This window comes from Zalophus californianus, chromosome 1, assembly GCF_009762305.2.
Source record: "Zalophus californianus isolate mZalCal1 chromosome 1, mZalCal1.pri.v2, whole genome shotgun sequence".
NCBI classification, from domain to species: domain Eukaryota; kingdom Metazoa; phylum Chordata; class Mammalia; order Carnivora; family Otariidae; genus Zalophus; species Zalophus californianus.
This window is the reverse complement of record NC_045595.1, coordinates 32,149,053-32,176,275: the sequence shown is the minus strand read 5'-3', so window position 1 is coordinate 32,176,275 and position 27,223 is coordinate 32,149,053. Positions and strand designations below refer to the sequence as shown.

At 42.0% G+C, this 27,223-nt stretch overlaps 1 protein-coding gene across 9 annotated transcripts in view; it reads left to right on the top strand.

Moving 5' to 3' along the window:
* The window catches only part of ADAMTS9 (ADAM metallopeptidase with thrombospondin type 1 motif 9), a 160,762-nt gene that overhangs the window by 61,672 nt on the left and 71,867 nt on the right, over positions 1–27,223 (top strand). For 7 of the 9 annotated variants that reach the window (XM_027585859.2, XM_027585860.2, XM_027585862.2 and 4 more), the window contains 11 exons: positions 4,674–4,840; positions 4,933–5,062; positions 5,669–5,795; positions 9,050–9,260; positions 9,769–9,933; positions 12,335–12,499; positions 16,050–16,169; positions 18,849–18,953; positions 19,092–19,259; positions 21,235–21,504; positions 26,428–26,634. In XM_027585859.2, coding sequence (XP_027441660.1) covers positions 4,674–4,840; positions 4,933–5,062; positions 5,669–5,795; positions 9,050–9,260; positions 9,769–9,933; positions 12,335–12,499; positions 16,050–16,169; positions 18,849–18,953; positions 19,092–19,259; positions 21,235–21,504; positions 26,428–26,634 — 1,835 coding nt within the window. The remainder of the gene's footprint in view (positions 1–4,673; positions 4,841–4,932; positions 5,063–5,668; positions 5,796–9,049; positions 9,261–9,768; positions 9,934–12,334; positions 12,500–16,049; positions 16,170–18,848; positions 18,954–19,091; positions 19,260–21,234; positions 21,505–26,427; positions 26,635–27,223) is intronic. The other 2 variants (XM_027585863.2, XM_027585861.2) reach the window with 1 other exon arrangement.

Below are 27,223 nucleotides of genomic sequence, written 5' to 3'. Positions count from 1 at the left end.
GCAAATGCAGAGAGTGCCAGTCACAGTTCACTGAGTGTGAAGGTCGCCTCAGGGCCTTTGAGCCTTACAGTGGTTTCTTAACAAGTGAGGAAGAATATGACATCATCAAATCCGAGGTGCGTAAACATTTACTCTCGGCTTGAAAGAGCTGCAGCAAATGCTGTAAGAGGGTTTTTCACACCCACAGCTGTTCCGTTGCTAAGGCATCTTCATCCTTGTCCGTCCTCATTTTTTTAAAGGCCAGTCAAGCCACAGTCTTTCTGCATGTGCTGGTGAGGGAGCAATTTCCAGGAGAGAAGGCCTTTGTAGCAACGCAGCTCTGATGGGTGAAATGGGGGGGGGGGAACCAACCCAGGAAATTAGCTCCCCTAATCGCATTAGTGGAAGGTTGGGCAGTAGACTGTCTTTTGCAGGAAACTATTTGTTTCACAAGGTATCGAAGCAGAAAGCCTCCCTGTCAAAGGCCATCCTTTCACACAGGCCCTCCCTCCTGTTGGGTTAAAGCCAAGTTGCACCCAGAGCCACCATGTTCATGTTTCTTTAGGAGAAAAAAGATCCATTTCTGTGATACTTCTTTGTCTCCAGTACACTTAGCTCTTGATTAATTGTGGCAATGGGAAGACAGGAGTCCATTCAGTTTGGGATAAATCACGAAGTTCATTTCCCCTGATGACTCCTTTCTCTTTCCCTCCTGACCATCTACCAGGAGAGGAAGCATGCAGAGAAGGCTAAAATGCCCCTCGTTGGCATAAGCCCGAGAGGAAGCCAGGAGACATTGGAAAGGAGCCTCAGAATTAACCTACAACAGACGATTGCCCTTTGAATGCGCACAAAACTGGATTATCACTTAATTTACAGGGCAGGTCTTGTGACATCTCATTTCCCCCATTTTGGTGAAATGTCAGCTGGGTAGTTAGCATACGACCTCACTTGAAAGAAGTGGGTGATTGTGTTGGCAGCACGTCCGGCTGTCACCATGTAAGCAACCCACATTAGAAGGCAGCCCCAGGATGTCTGAGGGGCCACCGAAACAAACTCGCCTCCAGTCAGTGACCCATTGAAAGTCCTGCTTCTCACATGGCTGGTGGGTCTCACGCAATAGCGGCGGTAGGGGAAACAAGGTCGTCAGAGCTTTACACTGACAGGGAAAGTTATTTGGCTGGAAGCACTCTGTTCTCCTTGTCATAAATGTCAGGTCCAATCAATCACTCCTTCTTTCAGTGTCATTGATTGAGCACCTACTATGGGCCAGGATCTTTCTTGGGGTTACAAAAGTGCATTTTCAAATGGTCGCTTTCCTAAAGAGGCTCACGTAGTCTAGAAAAACAAATGATTTAAATTGTTAAAAATCTTGAGCTAAACAAATTTGATTTCAACTTGCACATAAGAGAAAGCATGCATGAATTCAGTCACTCATTGAACAGGTACTTGTTGACCTCGTTCATAGAAAACTTTAGTGGTTAACAGGCTCTGGAGACAGACTTTCCATGAGTGGAAGCCATCTGGCCTTGGGAGAGTATTTTAATAATGTTTAAGTCATGCCTTGCTCATCCCTAAATTAGACAACTGTAAAGGTGTGGCAAAGAGACAGTGCATATGCAGACATTATGAGCTGCCAGCAACCACAGCCCATATGGACTGTCTTGTTTAATGTTCATAATAATCCAGTAAGAAACTCGTTATCTAGAGAAAGGAACTGAGGCTGAGAGAGGTTCCATAACTTACCCAAGGTCACATAAACTTGTCAGCAAGTGGGAAGAGTTGGAATCGTTATTTGTCTGACTTCAGACCCTACGCCCTTAATCACTTCACTTTCCTGCCTCACTGTAGGAAAAGGTATGGCTGGCATGGCAATACAAATGACTGGGAATTGAGGTTTATTGGTGGGAGTGAATGGGATGGCTGGGAAGATTACGCTAAGGAGTTTGAAGTCAATTGTATAGGTGGGGGGTGGCTATCAAAGGATTTTGAGTTAAGAAGCAGCAGCTAAGATTTTGGAGGGTTTGTTTTTGTTTTGTTTTGTTTTGTTTTGTTTTGGAGGGTTTGTTTTTAAAAGCTTTTTCCCTGCCTCCACATTCTTCCCAACCATTTCAAATGAAGGCATCTCATTCTTCCCTCAAGACCAAAATGGAGCTTACATGAGTGGGTGTGAGTGAAGTGTTGGATTAGGGACAGAATTCAGTGCCCTTAATTACTGATCCTAGAAAGAGTAGTACTTCCATCAGTATAGTGTCCAAATGAGTGAGCTCTGTGAGGTGGCCATGTCCAAGAAAACAAGAACCCTACTGCTACTGAGCCACTAAGAGTATTCAAAGCTTCCTCAGCCCTCAGTCATCTCCGCATAAGGGGACAATACCGACTTTCCCTAAATCCTCCAGACCTCTTCTGGCCTGCCTCATAAGAGACAGGATATCACCTGCATCAGTGAAAGACAGGTTAGGATCTGGCACACGCCTCAGGCATCTTGGCTCCCCATCCCACAACCAAAACCAATATCACTTAACATGATGCTGAGGCGTGATGCCGCCAACGACGTATGCTCTGCGTAGGTTCTCGAGCAGCTAGGACCAGTTGGTTGACATTGGCACCTGGGATGACACCTGTTTGCTACTTGAGTTAAGTTTTCACATTCCTTTTAATTCACTTAAATACGTGGCCTGTGCATTTCAGGGTTCCCTCCCTCCTGAGATTTGCTAATTGTGAGCAACTTACAAAAGGTAAGAGGGCCTTTTTCTGATACTTCAGGGCCCAAATGTTTATTTAATAGCTCTGATTTATTGAGTTCTTGTTCAAGTCAAGCCCAGTACTCAGGAGGATTCATTAATCAAGGAGCAGTAGTACTGAAAAAAACTAAGTGGTACTCACAATAAAACCAAAATTTTATAATAAATACAAGGGGGGAAAGGTATGATTAGGATTTTATCTGGAGAAATTAATCAAAAAGCATGAAAATAGATTGTTTCTTCTTATAATAAACAAAATTACATTTTCATGTCAACCATGCACGGGTTTTTAGATTATAGGATAATGCAATTGATAAATATTCTCACCTGAGTTTTCCAGTTAAATTATGTGATAGCACAGTAGCGCCTTCTTTGCTTAAAGTTGGAATTTAACAATAAAACCTGAAAAGGAGTCATTTTTATGAAAGCTTTCTGGGGCTTTATTCACTTTCTTAATAGTCTCCCTTGACACTTAGGTAAAGAAATCATTTCTTCTGAAGTAGCTGTTATTATAGCTTCTCAGTCCACTTTATTTACATTTCATAAGTTTGTAACTGGTCTAATTTCATCAAGTTCTCAGTTGGCCAATATTTTGATGCTTGACTCCAGTAGTTCTCTAACATGAGCTTTTCTGATTGTTTCATCTTTTTCAAGATCTGTAGTAGATTCATTCATTTTTCTAAAATAAAAAAGTATTTATTGATCATGTGCCATGTGCTCTTTTTGAAGCCGAGACATAGCAGTGAATAAAAGGGTCCAAAAACCCTTGCCCTCATGGGGCTTACATTCTTGGTTGGGGAGAGAGAGCATAGACAAAGTGTTATGGAGGGAAATTAAGGTGGGAAACGGGACGGCAAGTATGGAATCTGTGCTGGTAGTAGGAGGGGGTTGCAGTTTTAAAAAAGAATGGTCTGGGAAGGTGTATTAATTATTTTTTACTGTATAACAAATTATCTCAAGACATAATGGCTTAGAGTAACAAATGTGTACTATATTCCAGTGTCTGTATGTCAGGAAATTGAGAACAGCATAACTGGGTGTTTCTGGCTTGAGATCTCTAGCAAGTGGCAGTTAAGACTTCATTTAGGGCTGTGATCACATCTAAAAGCTTGATTGGGGCTGGCGGGTCCACTTCCCAAATGCCTCATTCAGATGCTGTTGGCAGAGGCTTTATTCCTTTACAGGAAGCCTCTCAGCAGGGGTTGCTTGGGTAACCTCACAATATGGCAGCTCAGCTGGCTTCTCCCAAAGCCAGAGAGAGAGCAAGGTAGAGCCACAATGCCTGAGACCTGGCCTTGGAAGTCACACTCTTGTCATTTCCTCAAAATCCTAGTGATTACATAGTTAGTATTCCAGGTGGGAGAGGACAACACAGGATGTGATATCAAGAGGCAAGGGCCATTGGGGCCATCTTGGAGGCTGGTTTCTACACTAGGCCTCACTGAAAGGGTGACATTTAAGCATTATGTTGGCCATGGAGTTTCAGATTCCAATATCTGTCCAAAGAAGACTAACAAAGATTCAATAGGCTCAACTAATCCTAACATAAAATAGGGATGTTTGCATGGGAATCAATTTTGTAAATGTTCAGTTCATTAGTACATATTTTCAAATCATAGGACCACTGCTTCTATCTGTAATACTGTAATGTGGGGCTTGTATATCATACCCCACACTAATTAGAACGCTTATATTTCATTAATATAATTACAAGGGTGGGTGTTTTTATCTCCATTTTAGAGATGAGGAAATGGAGACAGGGAGAGGGAAAATGAGTTCCCAAGGCCACATAGCTGGCAAGTGGCAAAACTAGGATTTGAGTCCATCCTGTCTGACTGAAAAATAGATATTCTTTGCCCTCCTGACTCTCTGCCTTTCAGAGTGCTGTTTCGTATTTCAGGCAGCAAGTTATTGGCAGCAAATCAGTGAATACTCTTTTCTCATCTACAGCTTTATCAAGCAGTAAAGGTGAATTCTTGCTAAATGGAGACTTCGTTGTCACAATGTCCAAAAGGGAAATCCGCGTTGGGAACGCTGTGATAGAGTATAGTGGGTCTGACAATGTAGTAGAAAGGATTAACTCCACAGACCGCATTGAACAAGAACTTTTGCTTCAGGTAAAAACTTGACCATGAGCCCATGACCCTTTCCTTCCATGTGGGGTCACCAGACCTGCAAACATCTTCTCCATTTTGTCTGCTCCTCCTAGGTGTTGTCGGTGGGAAAGTTATACAACCCCGATGTGCGCTATTCTTTCAATATTCCAATTGAAGACAAACCCCAGCAGTTTTACTGGAATAGTCATGGGCCCTGGCAAGCATGCAGCAAACCCTGCCAAGGTATTTACTTTTCAGTTGAGTTTTGGGGATTTGAGATACTTTTATTTTAATTCTTTTTATTTGTCTTTGGAAGCAGCCAAATGCATGTAATCTTTAAACCTTTCTATCTGCATGAATTCTCCGATCTCCTTTCTCTGCTTCTTTCTGGTTATTTTCGGACGGCAAGTTGAACTTTTCAAGGGATTCAGGATATGTTGGGTTTCCTCTGCCTAAGAGATTCATATACATGTGTGAAGCCAAGCAAAATCAGCTCTGCCACTTTGATTTTCCAGAGACATAGATATAGTAGTCATATTATGTATCATTTATCTCATGTCCTTTTGCCTTAATTAGGAGCCAGCAAATTATGGCCAGTGGGCCAAATCCAGCCTGCTACCTGGCTTTTATAAATAAAGTTTTATTGGAACACAGCTATACCCTTTTTACATATTATTTATGAGCATCTGCTCTTGCCCTATCATGGCAGAGTTGAAAAGTTGTGACAGAAGTCATATGGCCCACAAAACGAAAAAATAGTTACTATTTAACCCAGTACAGAAAATGTTTGCCAGTCCCTAGTTTCTGGAATAAGTTACTTTCTCTAAGGTTTTTTTCCTCCTTGCCTAGGGGAGCGGAAGCGAAAACCTGTTTGCACCCGGGAATCTGATCAGCTTACGGTGTCTGATCAAAGATGTGACCGGCTGCCCCAGCCAGCGCCCATTACCGAACCTTGCAGCACAGACTGCGACCTGAGGTGAGGCCAGTGCATGTTCATGGTCTTTACTCTGAGCTGTGAGGGTCTTGCTGGAGGGAGGAACAGAAGGAGGAGACAGTGGTCTTTAGTTCCCCTTCCTTGCGTTTCTGTGAAATAAGCTTCAGCCAATTTTCCATCCTTCTGAAACCAATTATCCAAGATATATGCCTGCGGATTTCTTGTTCTTCTCCTAAGAATTAAAAGTAGCTAATAGAGTATGGCATTTTCCAAAAGAAGTTCTCATTTCACCCTCACAAGTCAGTGCTAGGTATTGTTAGGATTGAGTCACATCTTATGTAAATGTTTGGTACGAATATCAACAGAAAATGGGGAAATGTCATCTGTCAAGGTACCTGTATGTTGTTCTCTATACACCCAGAGTGTATACCCCCCAGCAGAAGAAATCTTATGCATATGAAAGTTGCAGTGCCCTAATGTAAAGTCATGGAAGGAACTAGAAGAAAATCTTCATGCAGATGTCTAGATACAGAAAATACTCTGTATTTAGGAAAAGTCTGAATCTGAGGCAAGAAATGGTGAGTGGGTTCAGAATTCTAAAGCTTTCCCATTTACCTGCAAGGTTGGCTGTGTCATGTTTGAATATTAAATAGCTTGCATATTGCTTTGTATACTCTGAATGTCAGTTAAGTGCAGGTAACATGAGTTGATGCTTTAATTCACCTTTTATGGAAGAGAAATCAGCAGTGTAGAGTGGTGTGGGAAATTGTTAGGATCTTACCATTTGTAAGCGGCAAAATGAATACTTAAGCAGTTCGCAAGTTCCACTTCACAATGCCAAATCTTATCCAATGGTACTGACAGCCTAGAGTGCTGGAGTGAAGATTGTAAGGCCCTCTCTAGGCTCCAAGAGAAAAGAGGAGTGCTGGGATCAATTAGTAATGTCTGTCATGCGAGTAGGTCGGGGAGACATGGCATGAGGGCCATCTTTGCCAGACCTGACCTGATGGCTCTGACTTCAAAGCCCAGCCCCACTGTACTTCATGTCTACCCAGCACCTCTGACCTGTTTGTTCATGGGCTTGTCACAAAGCATTGATAAGTCACTGAGGAAGAAACAAACCCAAGACATTAAAAGGCAGACTATACAGTATTAATTTTTTTTATAGGTAACTACTGTACTTATAAACCCATTGCTTCAGCCAGTTGAGTTAATTTAGTTAAATTAGAGTTAAGGTCTTTTCAGAAAAATAATTAGTTATCTGATTGCTGAACTGAATTACTCACAAAAAAACCTGACAGTCACTGTCATTGTGGTTCATACTAATTGTTGCTGAATAGCTATGAACAACACTGAAAGACCGGAGAGAGGATTGTTACTGATGGATCAAACTCTAAATAATTTTCCCAAAGCATGTCTATGGAACACGAGTTCCACAAGATGATTCGTGGTGAACTGGTATGTTTGAGAAGTCTTCCCACTTCTCTCCTCCCCTGTGTAGACATGCATTGTATCGATTAACATTTGGAAGGCCCAGAGAAGTTCTGAAATATAGAAACCTGCTTAAATCAGTAGTGCCCAAATTTATTCCTAGTATTATTTACTCCCACAATGCCCCACACACCCACAGAGGCATACACATTTCTTGTTTCCGCTTATAACAAATACTTTGCTTCTCTGAAATATAGTAATAAAATGCATTGTCGCATGAAAGGAACCAAATGAATTCAAAACCCTGGAGTTGAGACCCCCTTCCAGGGAGAGAATATGAAGCAGACGATAATAGCATTTTGAGAAGAACTTTCCTAAGGCAACGCTGTGACATTTCCATAGACTCTTCCAGGTTCTCTGCTCAAATTCTGAGGATTGTGTGAATATCAGGGAGGCTCTGTTCCACTTGATCTGCTGGTGTGTTTTCTTGTGGGTGCGGGACCTCTGCCTCCCTTACCCAGGATGGATAAGCTTTCCACGAGAAAATGATGATGAAGGCAAAAAGAAGGTAGCCAAGAATCAAAGAGCAGATGAAAGTTCCAGATGCCTTTGTGGAATTGGACCACATTTTTGCCTTGCTTCCTCAGGGAAGTGAGAGTTTGCCCAGATTAAACTTTGACAGGATGAGATAAAGCATTGTTTTACAGTCCTTCATTTAACGTGTTCCGGTTAGAACAAAATCCCAAAATACTGTGTCACTTTAATGGAAAATCGCAGTAGCCCACTCTGCATGCCGAACGTAAAAGGTGGTCAACTCTGACCTACTTTTAAGCATTTGTGAGAAACTCCAAGATAAGCATGTGGCCGGTACTCCTTATTGTTTCCCAGTCCTGCCCCTGGACAGATGTGGATGGAAGAATTCTTAGGGCATCTGTATTCGGCAAACTACCCAATTTCTGAGAAGTTGACAGTTAACAAGAGTTAATTCAAATGAAGGTTATGAAGAAATTATCCTTTTTGGGTTGTTAAATTGAATCAACAACCTACATTTTAAGCTTATTTATTTATACTGTTCTATTCAGTTTAAAATTTTTGTGTTTTAATTTGAGCACTGACCGTATTTTGGGGGCATTAAAAGAATAAGTCCCACTTTGTGCATAGATGCTGATAATGGGGAGGCTCTGCATGTGTGGGGACTGGGGCATATGGGAAGTCTCTGTTCCTTCCTCTCAGTTTGGGCACGGGCCTAAAACTGCTCTAAAAACAATTAAGTCTTTAAAAAAAATTGTCTAATCAAACTGTATAGACTGTGGCCCGTGTTTAAAAGGAACTCAGTCTTTATTCACAAAGTTTGGCACACTTGAAATTCGCAGTTACAGGCCAATTATCCATTCCTTTATTAAGTCACAGTCTGTTCACCGAACACGTTTTAGCATGGCGCATATAAAGGAGGTTTTCTACGGAGAATTTCCAGCAGTGGTTCTCTATCAGAAGCAGCCTTCTTGAGAAATGAAATGCTGAGTTGCATGAACCTTTTAAATATAAAATTGCTTTTTTTGCTCTGTTGAATTCCAATGTTTTCTTCTTTTTGGTTGCTTGAATTTCAGATTGACTGTATCAGGGGAGAATCTTCACAAAGATAGGACCTCTGACTATCACTCTGTGACTTCCATGTACATTGGCAGCCATGGAAAACACATGACTATGTTGGTTTAAAATTGGATTTCAGTAACTGACTGTGGCCTTGGATTTTGTGGTATTTGGGTTAAGGAAGAAAAAAGAACTCCATTCTTCTACCAGTTGAAAATAGATAGGACATACATATTTAACAGAAATGTTGGTTTCTCCCCATTATTTATGCATAGGTGGCACGTTACCAGCAGGAGTGAATGTAGTGCCCAGTGTGGCTTGGGTTACCGCACATTAGACATCTACTGTGCCAAATATAGCAGGCTAGATGGGAAGACCGAGAAGGTTGATGACAGTTTTTGCAGTGGTCACCCCAAACCAAGCAACCGGGAAAAATGCTCAGGAGAATGTAACACAGGTGGCTGGCGCTATTCTGCATGGACTGAAGTAAGTTGGTTCTCGCTCAGTGAGAATCTTCTTCTTGGATGCTAAGTCTGATTAGTTGATGGTGGCTAATCAAGGGGTTGATCAGTTAGGGCTGCATTGAGAAACACTATTTAGACTGTATGGAAGAGTTCCATGATGGATTCACAATGCCTCACCTCATTCTGCAGAAAAGAGTGCCATGATCAATTTGGAATGTCTGATTATATGACACTGAACATGGCATGTGGAAAATTGAGAGTGGTGGGACAACTCATCTAATCCCTTTCTCCATACCCCACAAGCCATTTCCAATTTTATTTTCTTATGCTTATTCACTAATACTGACTTTAGGATAAACCTGGTGAATAAATGGATAATATGAACAGATACTCCCCAAATCACAACTAGAATTGGATTGATTGGGTGGTTGTTTCTTAAGGGCTGAAAGAGACAAGGCAGCGTAGCCAGGACCTTGACCATGCTAGAGAAGAAACTTAAAACAGTTTTACTCAGCATATTTTCCTTTCAGTGTTCGAAAAGCTGTGATGGTGGAAGCCAGAGGAGAAGGGCTATTTGTGTCAACACTCGCAATGATGTCCTGGATGACAGCAAATGCACACATCAAGAGAAAGTCACCGTTCAGAGATGCAGTGAGTTCCCTTGTCCACAGTGGAAAACAGCAGACTGGTCAGAGGTGAGATAAGAGGGCTCTTATTTCCCCTAGGTCGTCTCTGATACCCTAATTCTGAGTCTCTCCAGCTCTCTTCAAGTCTACACCTGCAGCACTCTTATACCTCCTCCGCTGGATGAAGTAACCGAGGTGCTCAGTCTGCCCCAGGACTGTTGTGCAGGGCATGACTGGTCCACTGGTGACCCCGGAGGCATGGTGGGTTTGGCTGGATCACCCACTCCGATTGCTTCTGTTGGTGATTTCCTATCTCTCCCCATTCGTCCTCTTTGAGCCCCCACTAAGTCATTGTAAAGGAAAATAAGGGCTTTATTAATTTCAAAGCTGTGCTGGCTTAGAACTGAAGCTAAAGAAAAAAAAAAAAAGAGGTTTCCTATTTTCTTGCCTGTGAAATAAGAGAATTAGACCCCCAGTAAGTGGCCTGACTTACCCACCCAGTTGCTAATGGAAACCTTAGAAAAGAAAGGAGTAGTTGAGTGTTCCAGACTTTTGCCTCTCTCCTTCCTTACCTGATGAAGCCTAAAGCAAACCCTCATTGCTTAGCACTGATGGCCCCAGGACAGCAAGAGAAAGGAGGTGGAGCCTCTTTCTCACTTTTATGGTGCAGGGTTAGCTGTCACTATTAAGCCAGCCCAGTGAGATTCTCACCGCGCAGGTAGGTGACTGCCTCAGCCTTCCTTCCCCGGGGCGGGGCGAGTGGGAGGGGACAGAAGTTGCCTGACTGACGGGCCAAGTCAGGAATGCAGGGAGAGAGGTGTTTGTTTCTCTGCTACAGTTTCTGCGCCCCCCCCCCCCCCCCCCGTTTCCTTATCTCAACTCTGTAAACACAGTGTTAACTGTTTACTTGCAACAGCAAATACAATACGAATCCTAAAAGGGTATTATTAATGCCCCTGAAATGGCAGACAAGCAAGTGCCTGTGACTAACAGTGTCTCATTCCCACACAAGTGCACAACAAACCTACTGGGTTTGTTCTGTCAGCAAGTTGCCTTAGCTTCAAAGCTAGTGTTTGGGGTTTAAAAAAAGACAAAAGAAGGTCATGGGCTAGAGTTTTACCTCGATAGCTAAGAATAGCTAAAGTATCATTTCGAATCAAGAAACAAACCTTTGCAAGAAGACTTCCTAAAATGGAGGTGGGGGGACACCAAACTGTATATTCAGGATGATCCAACATTCCTTAGCTTAAAAAACTGAGAAGAAAACAGCAAAATGTTAATAATGAGGATCCTTGGGTAGTGAGATTTTTTTTAATTATTATAGTTTTCTCTTTTCTGTATTTTTCAAATTTTCTACAATGAGCATGGATAATGATGATGATATTTAACATGTATTAAATGAACATATGCTCAGCACGTTACTTGGATTTTTTTTCATTCAGTTTTCACAACTCTGCAGTAGACACTATTGTTGTCCCCTTTGTACAGATGAGAAAACAGAGGTACGAAACCGTCACTTGACTTAGTATCCGTAGCTGGTTGTATTGGGATTAAAACCCACATTGGACTGACTCATAAATTCCCCACATTTAACTCCTATGCTAGAAAATCATGGATGTTGTTTTATAATACGGACTGGCCCTGACTTACAGTGGTTCAACTTAACAATTTTTTTTACTTCAAAACGATGTGAAAGCAATTTACATTTAGTGGATATCGTACTTTGAATTTTGAATTTGGATCTTTTCCCAGGCTGGTGATAGGTGGTACATACTCTCTTGTGATGCTGGGCAGTCAGCCCTGCGATCGAAATCACGTGAGGGTCAACAACCGATACACTTACAACCGTTCTGTACCCACACGACAGTTTTGCTTTTCACTTTCAGTACAGAATGCAGTAAATTACATGAGATAGTCAACACTCTATTATAAACTAGGCTTTGTGTTGGACGATTTTGCCCAACTGTAGGCTAATGTGAGTGTTCTGTGCACGTTTAAGGTGGGCTAGCCTCTGCTATGCTGTTCGGTTGGGGAGGTGTATTAAGTGCATTTTCGACTTGGGAGATTTTCAACTTACACTGGGTTTACCTGGATATAACCCCATCATAAGTCAGGGGAGATCTGTATCTCATGGCGTAGTGCCATGCTGAGTTTATTCTGGGCTTGACAGGGTCCCAGAGCCTTTATAAATATAGAATGAGTGAGGGAAAGAAAGGAAGGAAGGGAGAGAGGGAGGAAGGGAGGGAGGGAGGGAGGAAGGGAGGAAGGAAGGAAGGGAGGGAGGGAGGGAGGGAGGGAGGGAGGGAGGAAGGGAAGAAAAATGAGCCTTGATATATTTACAAATTGCTATGAGAGAGAGGAATGACTGTGGGAAGAGAGCACACCTGTTCCTGCTAATCCATGAATAATCCCTGGGAACCACAACACGTTGTTCAGAAACACCCCTGATTGGCTGTGCTCTTTATTACAGTGCCTGGTCACCTGCGGAAAAGGGCATAAGCATCGCCAGGTCTGGTGTCAGTTTGGTGAAGATCGATTAAATGATAGAATCTGTGACCCTGCGAGCAAGCCAGCCTCCATGCAGACTTGTCAGCAGCCAGAATGTGCGTCCTGGCAGGCGGGTCCCTGGGGACAGGTATTTTGAACGATAAAGTTCTTAACTACATTCTTTCCTTCTTATCTGGAGAGGGCTTGCAGAGGGGCATTCCAGTGGTGGGGATTTAACTGCTGCGTCTTGTGACTTGCACTATACCTCCATGGCGCTGGATGGAGCACAGGAAACTGCAACCATTTTGCCCCAGGTCTGAGGATTCCAGCTTGCCCTCCAGGAGCTGATCATTCCCTTTGCAGACACACAGGCAGCTCCTCGCCCTGGAGTTAAAACGGTAGCTTGAGCACACGTGCGGTTTGAACAAACTCACAACAGATCTCGTGTCTGGCTGATGTTATCTTCTAGTGTGCTGCTGTGGGGGGTCATTACAGAATGGGGTCCAGAACCTTTGGCCAGGGCGTCTGGACTGGGATTTGGGAGGGAGGTTTGGGATCCCCACATCATGGCTCCAAAGCTCACCTCTCATAAATAAGTCAGACCCTTCCCACAGAAGTAATTTGATCAAAAGTTGCAGGATCGTTTCACTTTGAAAAACTCTTTTCCGAGTCCCCTAGTCTGGAAGTCCCACAGTCTTAACCTGAGCTATTCTTAAAGGAGAGAGTGAAAGTCTCCCTTGGGCTCCCATTTGAGAAGCCACTACTCTGGGAATTAAGTCCACCCTAATATAGAAGCAAACATGTCCTGGGTACTATATAAGCAGCCCTCCGAGTTCCCAAGAGAAGCAAAGCAGCGTCTGCCATCACTTACAGGATCTCTTGAAGAATAACTCTCCCCCCACCTTGCCCAGCTACAGCAACTCTTCTAGTGTATGTCTTTATTTCCAGGATGCCATGCAATAAATGGGAGCAGCTTTATCCCTGCACCCTTACAATTTCTATCAAACTGACGCTCTTCTGAACCCTCCCATCCACAGGTATAATGGCTGAGCGTGTCTGATGGCACTAAACAGGGAGAATCTCTTACCCTTCCAGCCTCCTTTTTGTCTGCATCTGCATAACTCTCAGGGAATAAGAGAAAGAGAAAGAGAGAAAGAGAACCCAGCTCAGAATCGCTATGAAGCTTTGAGTGTAACATCTTTTATAACTGATGGGCCTATTTTTTAATCTGTGTCTACACCAGACCAATCCTAGCCAGAGATTTGTTCTTCCTTTTATTGAACATGCAATTCAGGGTGATAAACTGTATGTATATATATATATATATATATATATATATACATATATATATACACACACACACATATATATATAATTTAAGAGTAATACATGTTCAGAAGAGCAATGTTGCAAAACGTAATTTAGCAAAAAGAGCAAAACTAAACACACTCCTTAACTCTGCACAGATTACTGGTATTGATGCATCTGATTTTCTTCTAATATCTTTAGACTAATATTAGGAGTGTACTTAGTCTGTGTTTTTTACTTGAAGTAAAACACATGTCACACAGCTAAGCAGGTTCAACGTGAACAGCTCAGTAGCTTTTAGTGTGTTCATAATGTTGTGCAGCTGCTATGTCTGGCTAGTTCCAGAACTTTCTCATCACCCCAAAATAGCCAGGAAGCTATTACTCCCCATTTCCCCCTACCCCCTAGCCCCCGGCAACCAACAATCACCTCTCTACTTCCATGGGTTTACTTCTTCTCAGTATTTTGTGTAAATGGGATCATACAGTATGTGACCTTTTGCGTCTGATATTTTTCACGTAGCATACACGTTCCAAGGTCTGTATTGGAGTACATATCTGTACCTCATTCCTTTTGGTGGCTGCATAATAGTCCATTGTGCCGATGTACCACATATGTTTATCCATCCATACCTGGCTGGACGTTTGGATTGTTTGTACTCTTTGGCTCTTGTGAATAGAGCTGAGATGACTATTCAGGTATGAGTGCTTGTTTTAGTACCTGATTTCAGTTCTTTTTGGGTGTATCCCTGGGAGTGGTATTGCTGGATCCTGTGGTAAGCCTGTGTTTAACTTTTTAACAGTTTTCCACAGAACCTGCACCATTTTACATTCCTACCAACAACACACAAGGGTTCCAATTTCTCTGTCTGTGCTAACACTTATTATTTTCCACCTCCTCAATTATGGCTCTCCTGGTGGGAGTAAAGTGGTATATCATTATGATTTTGATTTTGCATTTCTCTAATAACAAATGATACTGAGAATCTTTTCACATGCTTGTTGGCCATTTGTATAGCTTCTTTGGAGAAGTGTCTTTTGCCCGTTTTAAAAAAAAAATTGTAATTATAGCCAAAAAACATACCACATCAAATTTACCATCTTAACCATTCTTTTAAGATTTTATTTATTGAGAGAGAGAAAGAAAGAACATGAGCTGGGGGAAGGGCAGAAGGAAAGGGAGAGAGAAAATCTCATGCAGACTCCGCACTGAGCACAGCTCAATCTCCCCCACTCGGAGATCATGACCTGAGCCAAAGTCAAGAGTTGGACACTTATCCGACTGAGCCACCCAGGTGCCCCCATCTTAACCATTTATAAGCATACAGTTTTTTGTTTATTTGTTTGTTTTTGCTTGTTTTTTTTTTTAAAGATTTTACCTATCCACTTTAGAGAGAGAACGGGGAGAGGGGCAGAGGGAGAATAAGGGAGGGAGAGGAACAAGCAGATTCCACGCTGAATGCAGAGCCCCACACTGGGCTTGATCCCACGACCCAAGATCATGACCTGAGCTCATGACCCCCACAGAAATCAAGAGCCGGCTCAACCGACTGAGCCACCCAGGCGCCCCTTAAGTGTACAATTTAACAGTGCTTCTTTTCCTATTTTTTAATGAGGTTGGCTTTTTGCTGTTGAATTATAGTTGTTCTTTATATTGTGGATTTCAACCCTTTACCAGAAATTTGATTTGCAGATAGTTTCTCCAGTCCCATGGTAGGTTGCCTTTCCCTTCTGCTGATGGTATCTACTGATGCAAAAGTTTTTAATTGTGATAAAATACAACTTGTCTATTTTTTCTTTTGTTGCCTGTACTTGGGGTGGCATATCCAAGAAATCACTACTAAATTCCATGTCATGAAGATTTTAGATAATCTTTTCTTCTCAGAGTTTTATAGTCTTCTCAAAGACCTCTTATGTTGAGGTCTTTGACCTATTTGGGGTAATTTTTATAAATAGCGTGAGTTAGGGGTTCAGCTTCATGCTTTTTCATATAGATAGCCACTTGTCCCATGGCCATTTGTTAAAGAGATTATTCTTTCCCCCATTGTATGGCTGAGACTTTGTTGGAAATCATTTGGCCGTAGACGTATGGGTTTATTGCTAGACTCTATTCTGTTTTGATCACCGTAGCTTTGTAGTAAGTTTTGAAATAGGGATGTATCGAGTCACAGTCAAGGAGTTGAACTCCTATAAATATAATTCCAGTGGGAGGTAGAAATAATTCCAAGCATCAAAGTGATCATTGATGAATATAATTTGTGCAGAGCAGGATTGCCCACTTTTACCTAATTTCTCTGGGTGCCAGCCCTCTGCTCCACTACGATGGAAAATTTCTTTTCTTGTAAAATTGGCTGAAATGTGCGTACCTTTTGTTGTATTTCTTTCCCTCAGTGCAGTGTCACTTGTGGACAAGGATACCAGCTAAGAGCAGTGAAATGCATCATTGGGACTTATATGTCCGTGGTAGATGACAATGACTGCAATGCAGCAACTAGACCAACTGATACCCAGGTAAGTCTCCTTTGTCCAGCTCAGTGCTTGGCTTTGGGCACTAAAATGCTGGAACTTCCCAGTGGTTCAGTCACATTTGAAGTCCTTTCATACGTAAGTATGTAGGTAGAGCAACCAGTTGATTAACTAAATTGTCCAGATGTACCTATTTGTCACATCTTGAATCTAATATTTTGATGTACCGGTTTCATTTTTCTCTGGTTATTTGAAGTGTATGGAGTTTTGATTCTGATTTTTTTTATCGGGTAGCAAATGTTGATTGTTTGGTTTTGTTTTCTTGAACTCAGACTTTTTTTTAAATGATTTCAATGTCAGGCTTAGCAGATAGTGTCATATGATCGGGCAGCAGGGTGCTAAGGCTGGTCTGCACCAGCTCACAAGAGCTGATTGGTAAATTTTCAGGAATTTTGCAAGCTGGTTGCTAAATACAGGCATTATTAAAAATTGAAAATATAAACCTATGATTAAATAGATGGTATTTCAAACAAAGCTGATAAATACTCCAAACTTACTTATCACCTCTCAATGCTTTACTCCATTTTACTATTATCTGTGATCTTGAGGTGATTTACATTCACATATGTATCTGTAAGGTGGAAATACTAAATGATGGTGAGCTATTGCACATCTCTTCGCAAGTCTGTGTTCATCAACATCATGTTGGTAGCTTGATATTGGCTGTGGTGAGAGTATTTAACACAACAGAAATCAGCAAATGCTATAATTCAGGGTTTAAATTATTTTTTTTAGACTTAAGAAAGTGATGGAGAAAATGATAATAATGTAGATTACACATAATCTACATTATGCTTAAAAGAGTCTCGAGTCCAGGGCTATCACATTGTAAATAACGCATAAAATTAAGGAAATATCCTTCCGGCATTTGGAAATCATTGTCTGCTTTGGTGCTGGAGTCACTCATGTCATTGGTGGATGAATGGAGTTCTGACAAAAATCTTGACTGTTTACCTGTCACCTTAACTCTTCAACGCAAAATATCAACTCTTGTTCATGTTATAACTGCACTTATTCAGCAATTACAACCATGTTTGGCAACAGATTCGAGAATTCAACAAAAATCAGCAAAAGTATTCTGTGAGACTCAATTGTACGGAATTTAAAAGAAAGAATTGTATATATTATTGTTATATGTAAATTGTGTGCTATACATCCTTTATATTAGTAAAATTTATGATACACAGACAAACATCTATATGTATATATATAGAGATATACATGTGCATGTAATGTGTGTGTGTGTGTGTGTGTGTGTGTGTGTATAAATACATTTGTACAAACACACACGTACACCTTTTTTCTCAAGAGAGCCTGTTGGCAATCACTACCAGCACCTTCCTCTTCATGGGCCTGGATTTTAGCATCATTTATGGAAGGAGACTATGTAAAGAGAAGACGTGGGTTTGTAAATCAGTTTTGCTGATTGCCAAAGACAGGATTTGAACCCTGACTATGCCCAGAGCTCGTGCTCTAGGGCCCTGTCTGGCCAATGTCCTGCTTCCATTCTGAGTACATTTCCACATGTGTTGTTAATGGATGAAGAGTGTCAAAAAGTAAATGAATACAGCATTGTTGTCCTTGTCATTAATCAATGATAAAACACCACTTGTGACTTGTGTCATCTTTTTTTTTAAACGTTACTGAAATGTTCTAAACCACAAGCTAAATGTCTGTGAAATGTTAGCTATTACATTAAACAGTCATGAGGTGAAGATTTAGCAACTCCCTTAGAGATTCAAAATACACCTTTCTCTCTAAATTGTTCCGCAATATCTGATGGAGTATCGGGCAGCTCAAGCAGTTGAAGCATATGGACAATTTCTTCACTATGGGAAAAGTTTCATGTGGTTTTCTTTGGACCATAGGCAGAAGAATAGGCAGGGTCTGGAGCCAAGTAATAGAATTTCCCTGTTCAGTTTGTAAGCCCCCTGTCGGGCTCAGCACGGAGCTCCCCACACTTTGCACCATGCCTGGCACATCTCAGGCATTTGACGGATATGTATTTAATCAAAGAATATTTGCTAAGTTGTGAGCAAGTATGCATTTCTGTTTTCCCATCTATAAATCTGAAAATGTTATCTACACACAGATAACCTCAATTTACTTACAGGGATTTCCTCTGAGTGATGAGGAGGGTTATATACATTCCAGGCATTGGCATATCAAATACACCTCTTAGATCTAGATTTGACCATCGGCACCATGGGAGTTCTCCTTAGGTAAACTTGGAACACCAGTTCATGATTAACAAATTCTGATTAGGAAATTAATTGAAATGTGAGAACAGAATTTGGTCTTCAGAGTTTTTAAAAATTGACAGTTGATCATTTAAAAAAGATATCCTGTTCCTTCCCAACTTATGTGCCATTTTACAATATTTTTTTCTCTTCCCACACGAACAGGCAAATAACTATGGTATTAAACATCATTCAGGAAAGCCCTGCCCTATATCAGTGCACTCACAGAGGGACTCAGATTATACCCCATTTTATCGGTGAAAGCATTGGGGCTGACAGTTGACATGTGATTTGCCCAGAATCACACAGAAATCTGAGGTCTTGGAATTTTTAGCCCTAAGATTTTTATTCGCCTTGCCCATTAAAGTGTGCATGGACTTGACTTCAAAGTAACTTTGGCTTTTCTCCCCCTTCTCCCATCTAGGACTGCGATTTACCATCTTGTCACCCTCCCCCAGCTGTCCCGGAAGCAAGGAGAAGCACACACAGTGCACCAAGAACCCAGTGGCGATTTGGGTCTTGGACACCAGTAAGAAATAGATGGAAGACATAGAGAGGGTGGAAGGGGAGGCAGGGGTTCTCTGACATGACTATAGAAAGTGGGTTACTGTCCAGTGAATCATTGTTTCAAAATAACACGCCTGCATTATTTCACTTCAACACCCAGTGCTCAGCCACCTGTGGAAAAGGTACTCGGATGAGATATGTCAGCTGCCGGGATGAGGGCGGCTCTGTGGCTGACGAGAGCGCCTGTGTCACCCTGCCCAGACCAGTGGCAAAGGAAGAATGTTCTGTGACCCCCTGTGGGCAGTGGAAGGCTTTGGACTGGAGCCCCGTAAGCGAGTGGATTCTTTGGAATTGGGAAATGACTGGGGGGACCATAAGAGGATGACTAGTGACAGGTCCCAAATGTCAATGGGCACTATTTTACAATGGGTATTATTAAATCACTTAGTCTGTGATTTAAATTATTTAACCCCATATATGTACAGCTGGGATGAATCTTAACCAGATGTGCAAGAAATGGATGTTGTTAAAATGTGTAAATCAGTGTGCAGTGTCCTTTGCCCCATCCTGTTGGATTGACTGGAAAACCTTGTGTTAACTGAGTCACACAAGAATGGAATAGGCTGGGCAGAGCACCAAATGTGCCAGGGAGAAGAGGGGAGAAAGGAGAGGGCCTCTTACCTGGAGTCTGGATGCCTCCTATCACCTCAGTCTCTTGAAGTCCAGTGGCTCTGGCTTCCCTGTCCAGAGTGGGAAGATAGAAAGATCTTTCTTGGAACACCTGGGTGGCTCAGTCAGTTAAGCGTCTAACTCTTGATTTCCACTCAGGTCATGATCTCAGGGTCATGGCGTGGAGCCCTGAGTGGGGCTCTGCACTCAGCGTGGGGTCTGCTTGCCCCTCTCCTTCTGCTCCTCTTCATGCTCCAGCTCGTGCTCTCTCTCTCAAATAAATAAATAAAATCTTAAAAAAAAAAAAACCAGAAAAAAGAAAAACTGTTGTCTTCAGGCAGTCCCTGCTTTCTGCCTTGCAAAAATCCCAGAGCCCAGGAAATACAAAGCTTAGGATAGGTGAAAAGAGGCCATAAGGAAAATAGAGAATTAATATCTCAATAAATATCATAACATATGTATGAAGTTGGAGCAGTAGATTCAAAGAAAGCCTTGTAAAAATCCAGATCTTGACATTTACTGGCTGCATGACCTTGAGCAGTCTGGCTAGTCTTTGAGCCTCAGTTTCTCCTCTTAAAAGACCAAAGAAGAATACCTACCTTACAAAATTGTTTAAGTATTATTTGAGGTTACTTATGCTAAATGCTTAGTACAAAGTAGGTGCTCAATAAATGGTAGATAATCTCACTCTCATGCCTTGAGCTTTCAGTCTGTCTATCCATCCGTCCATCCGTCCATCCATCCATTAAATACATCTGTCTGTGCCCCAGATATTTGTAAACGCTTAGTACAGAAAAAGCAGCGAACAGCAAATAATAAAGCCCCAGCCTTCATGGAGATCATTCTGATGGAGGTTCCAATCAATGAACAAATAAAGAAATAGATATATATATATAGCAACAAACACTGACAAGTACTAGAAAAAGGTCAGGCAGAATAAGGGCATAAGGAAAGATGGGATGTGCTTTTAGACAAGGTGGTCAAAGAAGGCCTAACAGCACATTGAGCAAGACTTGAATAAAGTGAGGGAGTGAGTCCAGTGGACATCTATGTTGTACAGGAAAAGGTAGAGCAGGTGCGAAGATCCTGAGTAGGGAGTTCTTGGCATGTTCAAGAAACATCCCTAAGCCCAGTTTAGCTGGAGTGCAGTGAGTGGAGAATGACGGGAGATGGGTCAAGGAGGTAGCCAGTGGCCATGCAGAGGGCCTTCCAGGCCAAGATGACTTTGGACATTATTCAAAGTGAATTGGGAAGTCACTGGAGAGAATGGCCTGATCTTTGATTTGCAGGGGTCATGGTTTGTGATATGTTAACAGACTTGGGCTGGGGTGGAGGGTGTCCAGACTGTAAGCAGCATCCCGGCCGAAGAAACCATTGCTGTAGTCCTGGCTGGGGCCGGGTGACTGTGGAGATGATGGGAAGTGGCTGGATTGGGGTTGGAAAGTGACTCCTGAGCTGACAGGGTTTCTCAATGAAATGGCTGCAGGGTGGAAAGACAGGGAGCAAACAAGGATGACGCCAAGGTTTGGGGCCTGAGCAGTGGGGTGAGCAGAGGGCCATTCACAGAAAATGCACACGGCTGGATTTGTGACTGCCAGTGACCAATTCTTTCTCTTTCTGGATGTTCAACATAGTGCTCCGTGACGTGTGGGCAAGGCAGGGCCACCCGGCAAGTGGTATGTGTCAACTACAATGACCACGTGATTGATCAGAGTGAGTGTGACCCAGATTACATCCCAGAAACCGACCAGGACTGTTCCATGTCACCGTGCCCTCAGCGGACCCCAGAGAGTGGTCTCGCTCAGCACCCCTTCCAAAGTGAGGATTACCGCCCCCGGAGCGCCGGCCCCAGCCGCACCCATGTGCTTGGTGGAAACCAGTGGAGGACTGGCCCCTGGGGAGCAGTGAGTATTCCCTGAAGGCTTTCTCTACTTTGCTTTCTTCTCTTTCACACTTTCAGCTTTGGGAGGCAAACAGATTAGAAACACCTCTGAAGCCTTTTTTCTCACAAGGGATTGGCATTGTACATTTTCATCTGTTTTGGACCTCTGAAGCCTTTTTTCTCACAAGGGATTGGCATTGTACATTTTCATCTGTTTTGGGTGAACCATAATGGATTCATTTCAGTCCCTGAAAAGTGTCCCCCAATAGTGTCTGCAGGAACCTATAAGCTACCCTACCTGGGTAGAGGGGGGCGTGTCACAGGTGGGCCACAAGATCACGTGGCTCCTAGGTGGTGCTGGGAAGACCATGATGACGTGATGATGAATCCCAGAGGCTGGGGTGGCAGGCAGCTCCTACCTGAAGGAAATTAAAAGCACAGAGGAAGTTTTCTGAAAGGGAGCTCTTAGGAAAGTCATTTTCCTTCTTGCTATTTTCCAGATGAACAGAGTCTCAAAGTGCCATGGTCGCTGTGTAATTTATAGTAGTAGATTGTCCTGGACTGGGGACCCACACTAGTCTAGATAATTCTGTGCTGGGGGAGAAATATCATAACCTGATGACTGACAGCACAGCCACTGAGTGAAGATGCCTCTGTTTGAGCCAAAGACTTGCATTTTCAAATTTTGAGGTCTTTAGTGGGTCCCCTATTCTCCACAGGCCTGAGGTTCATCATCTGTAAAACAAAGTAAACAATAATTCCAGCTTTTCTGGATTGTAGTAAATGTGATTTGCACACTGCCCGCCCCAGAGTGAGAACTTTCTCATTATTCTCATCATTGTCCTTCACATTAGGAAGACCTTGAAAGATATTTAATAGTCACAGGGAAAATATGCTTTGAATCTTTTTGGGTTTTTTACTGAATAATTTCCCCAAAATCATCATATTGTGGACTAGTGGAGGTGTCTAATGGAACTGCAGGTGGGGTAAGGTAGCAAGGGATCCTGCCTAGGTGTGGGGAATTAGAAGGTGTCTAGTAATCACTCCGGGGTCTTCATTTTAATTGTTTACTATTAGTTTCCTTCTTGTACCACTAATTGTGTTTAATTATTTCTGAACTAAAAAGCATTAGAAGGAAACTGTCTGCTTCCCACCGTGGTTATGTTTCAGTAAATGAGATTCCCTATCCTGTGAATACTGATTAGCCACCAAGCATTTTTCACCCACTACAAGTATTGGTTGTATGCCGAACATCTGCCCCATTGCCCAGGACCTTCTCTCTCATTCTCCTTGCTCGCTCTCCACTTTAAGGCTTCCTTTGCCTGGGTTAAAAGAGATTTGGGTTCGGAGAAGTTAGAGGGTGATCAAGGGAGGTAATCACTGAGTGTCCCACAATTTTTCTGGTTGAAAAATTTCCAAACTCACATGCATATTCTAATGATAGCACTAGAGCTCTTTTAAAAAAATTTTAAAGCTATTCTTACTTAGGACTACATTCAGAGATGATGCATTCTTTTAAAATTGAATGATTCTGCCCTTGGGCAGTGTTCCCAATTAGGGAGGATTAAGTAACCTTTTTGCAGCAATGGGCAATACCATTCTTTGCCTCATTGTGCCTGTTTTTTGTTTAGGGATTTTTTTTTTTTTCCTAAGATAAGTGAGGCTGAAGATGGACAATGTGATTTTTTTCGGCTCTAGCTTGATGTGCCTGACCTGCTCCCAGGAGTGTGTGGAATGTACGTGCATCTTTGCTTGGTGCAGTACACAAACTGTGTGATTCTTCCTGTTTTCCATGGCAGGAAAGGTGTCAAAGAATCATGAACACTGGAGATGGGAATCTAATGTTTTCAGTGGATTCTGGCATAAAAACCTCATTTTATAGTACATTTCTGCATAAACTTGAACCCTGTGTGAGATTTTCCCCCCTTGTTACCAATCAGGAGTCTCTGGTTGTGAACAAAAGAAAAGCAGCTGACTCTTTCAAGTGAAAATAAAACAAACAAACAAAACTTTTCATTTGGCCCCAGTAGAGACAGAGGGCAGAGCATCTTCAGTGTGTGCTAGAGCTAGAGCTAGAGCTCAGCAGTTGGCAAATCTTTTTTGTAAAGGACCAGATAATAAGTATTTTCTGTGATGTGGATCATATAGTCTCTGTCACAACTAACCAGCTCTGCTGTTATAGCACAAAAGCAGGTGTCGACAATACATGAATGAGTGAGCATGGCTACGTTCCAATAAAACTTTACTTGTAAAACAGGTAGTGGGTCATATTTGGCCTTCATGCTGTGCCTTGTCAACCCCTCTCTAGATGGAGCAGAAATTAGAGGATAATTTCTGTAGGGAGTTTCTATCTTAATAAAATCCCTTTTAACTCTCATCTACCCTGCTCAGGATTCAAATTCTCAGGAGAGTCTCAGAGACCCAGCTTGTTCTACCTGCCCACTCATTGACCAGGAATGGGCAGTGTATTTTATTTTTTTTATTTTATCATGTTATGTTAGTCAACATAGAGTACATCATTAGTTTTTGATGTAGTCCCACAAGATGACATCCACTGGGGAAGAAATGGTTCCTTTAAGGAGAATTGGGCTTCCAGATATGAGGGGAAGTATGCTAGGCAGGTAAGAAAAGCAGATGTCCCTCACCTCTTGCTCCTGCAAAGACCATTCTTTCTTATTTTGGCCAGTGTGGATGATGGGTGCAGGTTTTATTCAAATAAAGGTTTACCTAGGGAAATATGTCATCTTAAAAGGACAGGAAGATTGCAGCAGGGCGCCTGGGTGACTCAGTCGGTTAAGCATCTGACTCTTGGTTTTGGCTCAGGTCATGATCTCTCGGTGGTGGGATCGAGCCCCACGTCGGGCTCTGTGCTCAGTGCAGAGTCTGCTTCAGATTCTGTCTCCTTCTCCCTCACTCTCTCCCTCTCTCTCAAATAAATAAATAAAATCTTTTAAAAAAATGACAGGCAGATTACTAACAAAAGAGGTCAAGAGTGAAATTCTGTGACATGGAATAGAACTAAGAATCCCTATTAACTAAAAAAAAAAAAAAAAAAGGCCAAATTGAACCTGAAAAAAATTATGTACAACACTATGGGATTATAAAGACCCAAACAGGCCCTGGGTTCAGATAGTTCAAGACTGTGCAGTGTACTTGCTTGGCCCCAGCTAAGCACTCCATAGTTCTCTTTGGTCGGATTTTCAATAGGAACCATCTGATTGGTTACTGGGTAGCCAATGGATTGGGTTGGCCTTAGATCAGGTGACCAGCCTGCTCTAGTCAGCCATATTTAAGGGAGGGTAGCATGTGGTTCATAGAGGTGGTGTTTCCACTAACTTTAATTGGACAGGCAAGTGGTGTACATATCCTGTGACTGGTGTTATGGGAGCTAACAGAAACACAAGTTATGACATTGAACCCTCCTTCAAAGAGCTTGCCATTTCATTGAGGCAGTAATGCTCATAGGTGACATAGTAAAAGAATGATACAAGATTGTATTATGAAGGGAAAAATTCAAGGGCCAAAATGTATATTACAGATGTACTTACAGTATGGAAGTTCCTTCCTAACATTATAAATTCTGGTCCCCAAAGTCAAGTAAAATAATGATTCTGTGCTTTCTCTGATGTCCTAAGCTGTTTAAAAACAGAAAACAAGTATGTTCAAGTTTAGAGTCATAATATCAGAATCCTCAGAGAATAGTGATGGAATTTTTTATAAATCAGAAATTTCCTAAATATTTTCTCAGAGAGAAGTCATAAATCTGTTTTCCTGTTCAACATTTTAAAATTACATCCAATGTATTTTATAGTGACACATAATTTGTCCAGTAGAGGCAGAGAAATTGAACTTGGGTCCAATGCAATAAGCCCAAAAACACATTCACAGCTTTATTTGGAAGAAGCTGAACAGTGAGAAGCATTGTTTGCAGGTATTTTGAAGTAACCCAGGTTTGAGCTAGGGTTTGATAGAAAGCACAAATCTGCCATCAGAACCCAGAACTAAAAAAAAATGTTGCCAGTGCAGCTGGAGGCTTACTAAATAATTCATGGGAATTGCACTGCTTTGAGGACTAGTTGGGTTTTTTTATAGGCAAACTGATTTTACAAGTTAAGGGTCAGAGTGAAGGATACTAGCAAACACATTGGTTTTGAAAAGATAAGCTCATTGTGGAAAGAAAAAAACACTCAAGATGTAGATAAATAAGAGAACTATGAGAAGCTTGTGTGGGAAATTAGCTGAAATGCAAACATAATTCTGTGACAACCATGAGAGAGAAGAGTAGACAGAAAGTGCCCCTGAAGAGAGGCTTGTCAATATGGAATCCAATTAAGGTCCTTGTGGAAGTAAAAAAATAAATTACAACACACATCTTGCTGCCATCGGCCACTAAAGTCAAGGCTACTGTGAAGAGAGAGAAAGGAACATTCCCTGCAAGGAAATGATGTCTAAGTGACATTCCATGATGCTTTGGATAATTGAATGAGTTAACATGGAAGCCCAATTTCAACAACTGGTGTGTCGTTAAGCATGCAATTTGACCTCGGCATTGAAAGGGAAGTCAAACGTTGGATCTAAATAAGCACTTGGGATTTTGCAAAGGAAAGAGTCTCTCATAGACTATGGTGTCCATCAACAACACCTCTGTACTTCTCCGGGATACAGAGGGGTTGAAGGAAGATATTAAATGGGACTGCTTTGGAAGTCACAAGACATTATCATCCCTGGGGCATCTTTTGAACGCCTCCTGAGGTCCTAATGTGTGCAAAGGGGAAGCCCTGTTTCTGCTGCCTGGGTGTTTATAAGGCATGTGCAGTGAACAGCCCCACAAAAGGGAAATTCTTGTGCTTCCTTTCTGTCCATTGTCTGGACGACTTGAGAACGCATTCTGTCACATTTGTCTCTGACCTTCCAACCAGCTGCTTTTTGTGTCCCTAAACTGCAGATCGAGGTAGGGATTAACCTGTTGACTGATGTCTGCTGTGTTCAGTGTTCCAGTACCTGTGCTGGTGGGTCCCAGCGGCGTGTGGTTGTGTGTCAGGATGAAAATGGATACACCGCAAATGACTGCGTGGAGAGAATAAAACCCGATGAGCAAAGAGCCTGTGAATCTGGCCCTTGTCCTCAATGGGCTTACGGCAACTGGGGAGAGGTGAGAGAGAGCCATCCGTTTGTCTGTCCTCCGGAAAAAACAGAGTGATTTTGCTGACCAAACTGCTGCTGTTCATAGTTTAAGGATGAAGAACGAGTTCTAGTGAAAGCTTCTTGATTTGGGATTAACCAGGAGACCTGTCTTAATTCTGAACTATTTTAAGAGTGCATTTATTACCAATTAGAGAGAGTTTTTAAATACATAGGAGAGGAAAATTAGCAAAACATGCGGATAAATGCTAGGTTAAATTATGGGTTAACCTCTGTTGATTAAAATATGGACACTTTTAAGGTAATGGGAAATATGTGTTAAATTGGTCCGTGACAGTGTTACCATCTTTTTTCATAGTTTTGGGGTGTTTGTGATGTACTCTTACTCCCATGGCATCTTTAAAATCCTTGATGAAACCAAATCCTAGTATTTCAAATCCTTGATGAAACCAGAATGAATAGGTGCTGTTATTCCCATCAGTGATGATGCATTTTAATGATGGAAGAGAATAATTAGCTGTATAATATCAAATAATAAAATTCTTTAGCTGTTACCTTTTAAGAGTGGCATCCTCTGACCAATGAGGGGCAGTAGAGTG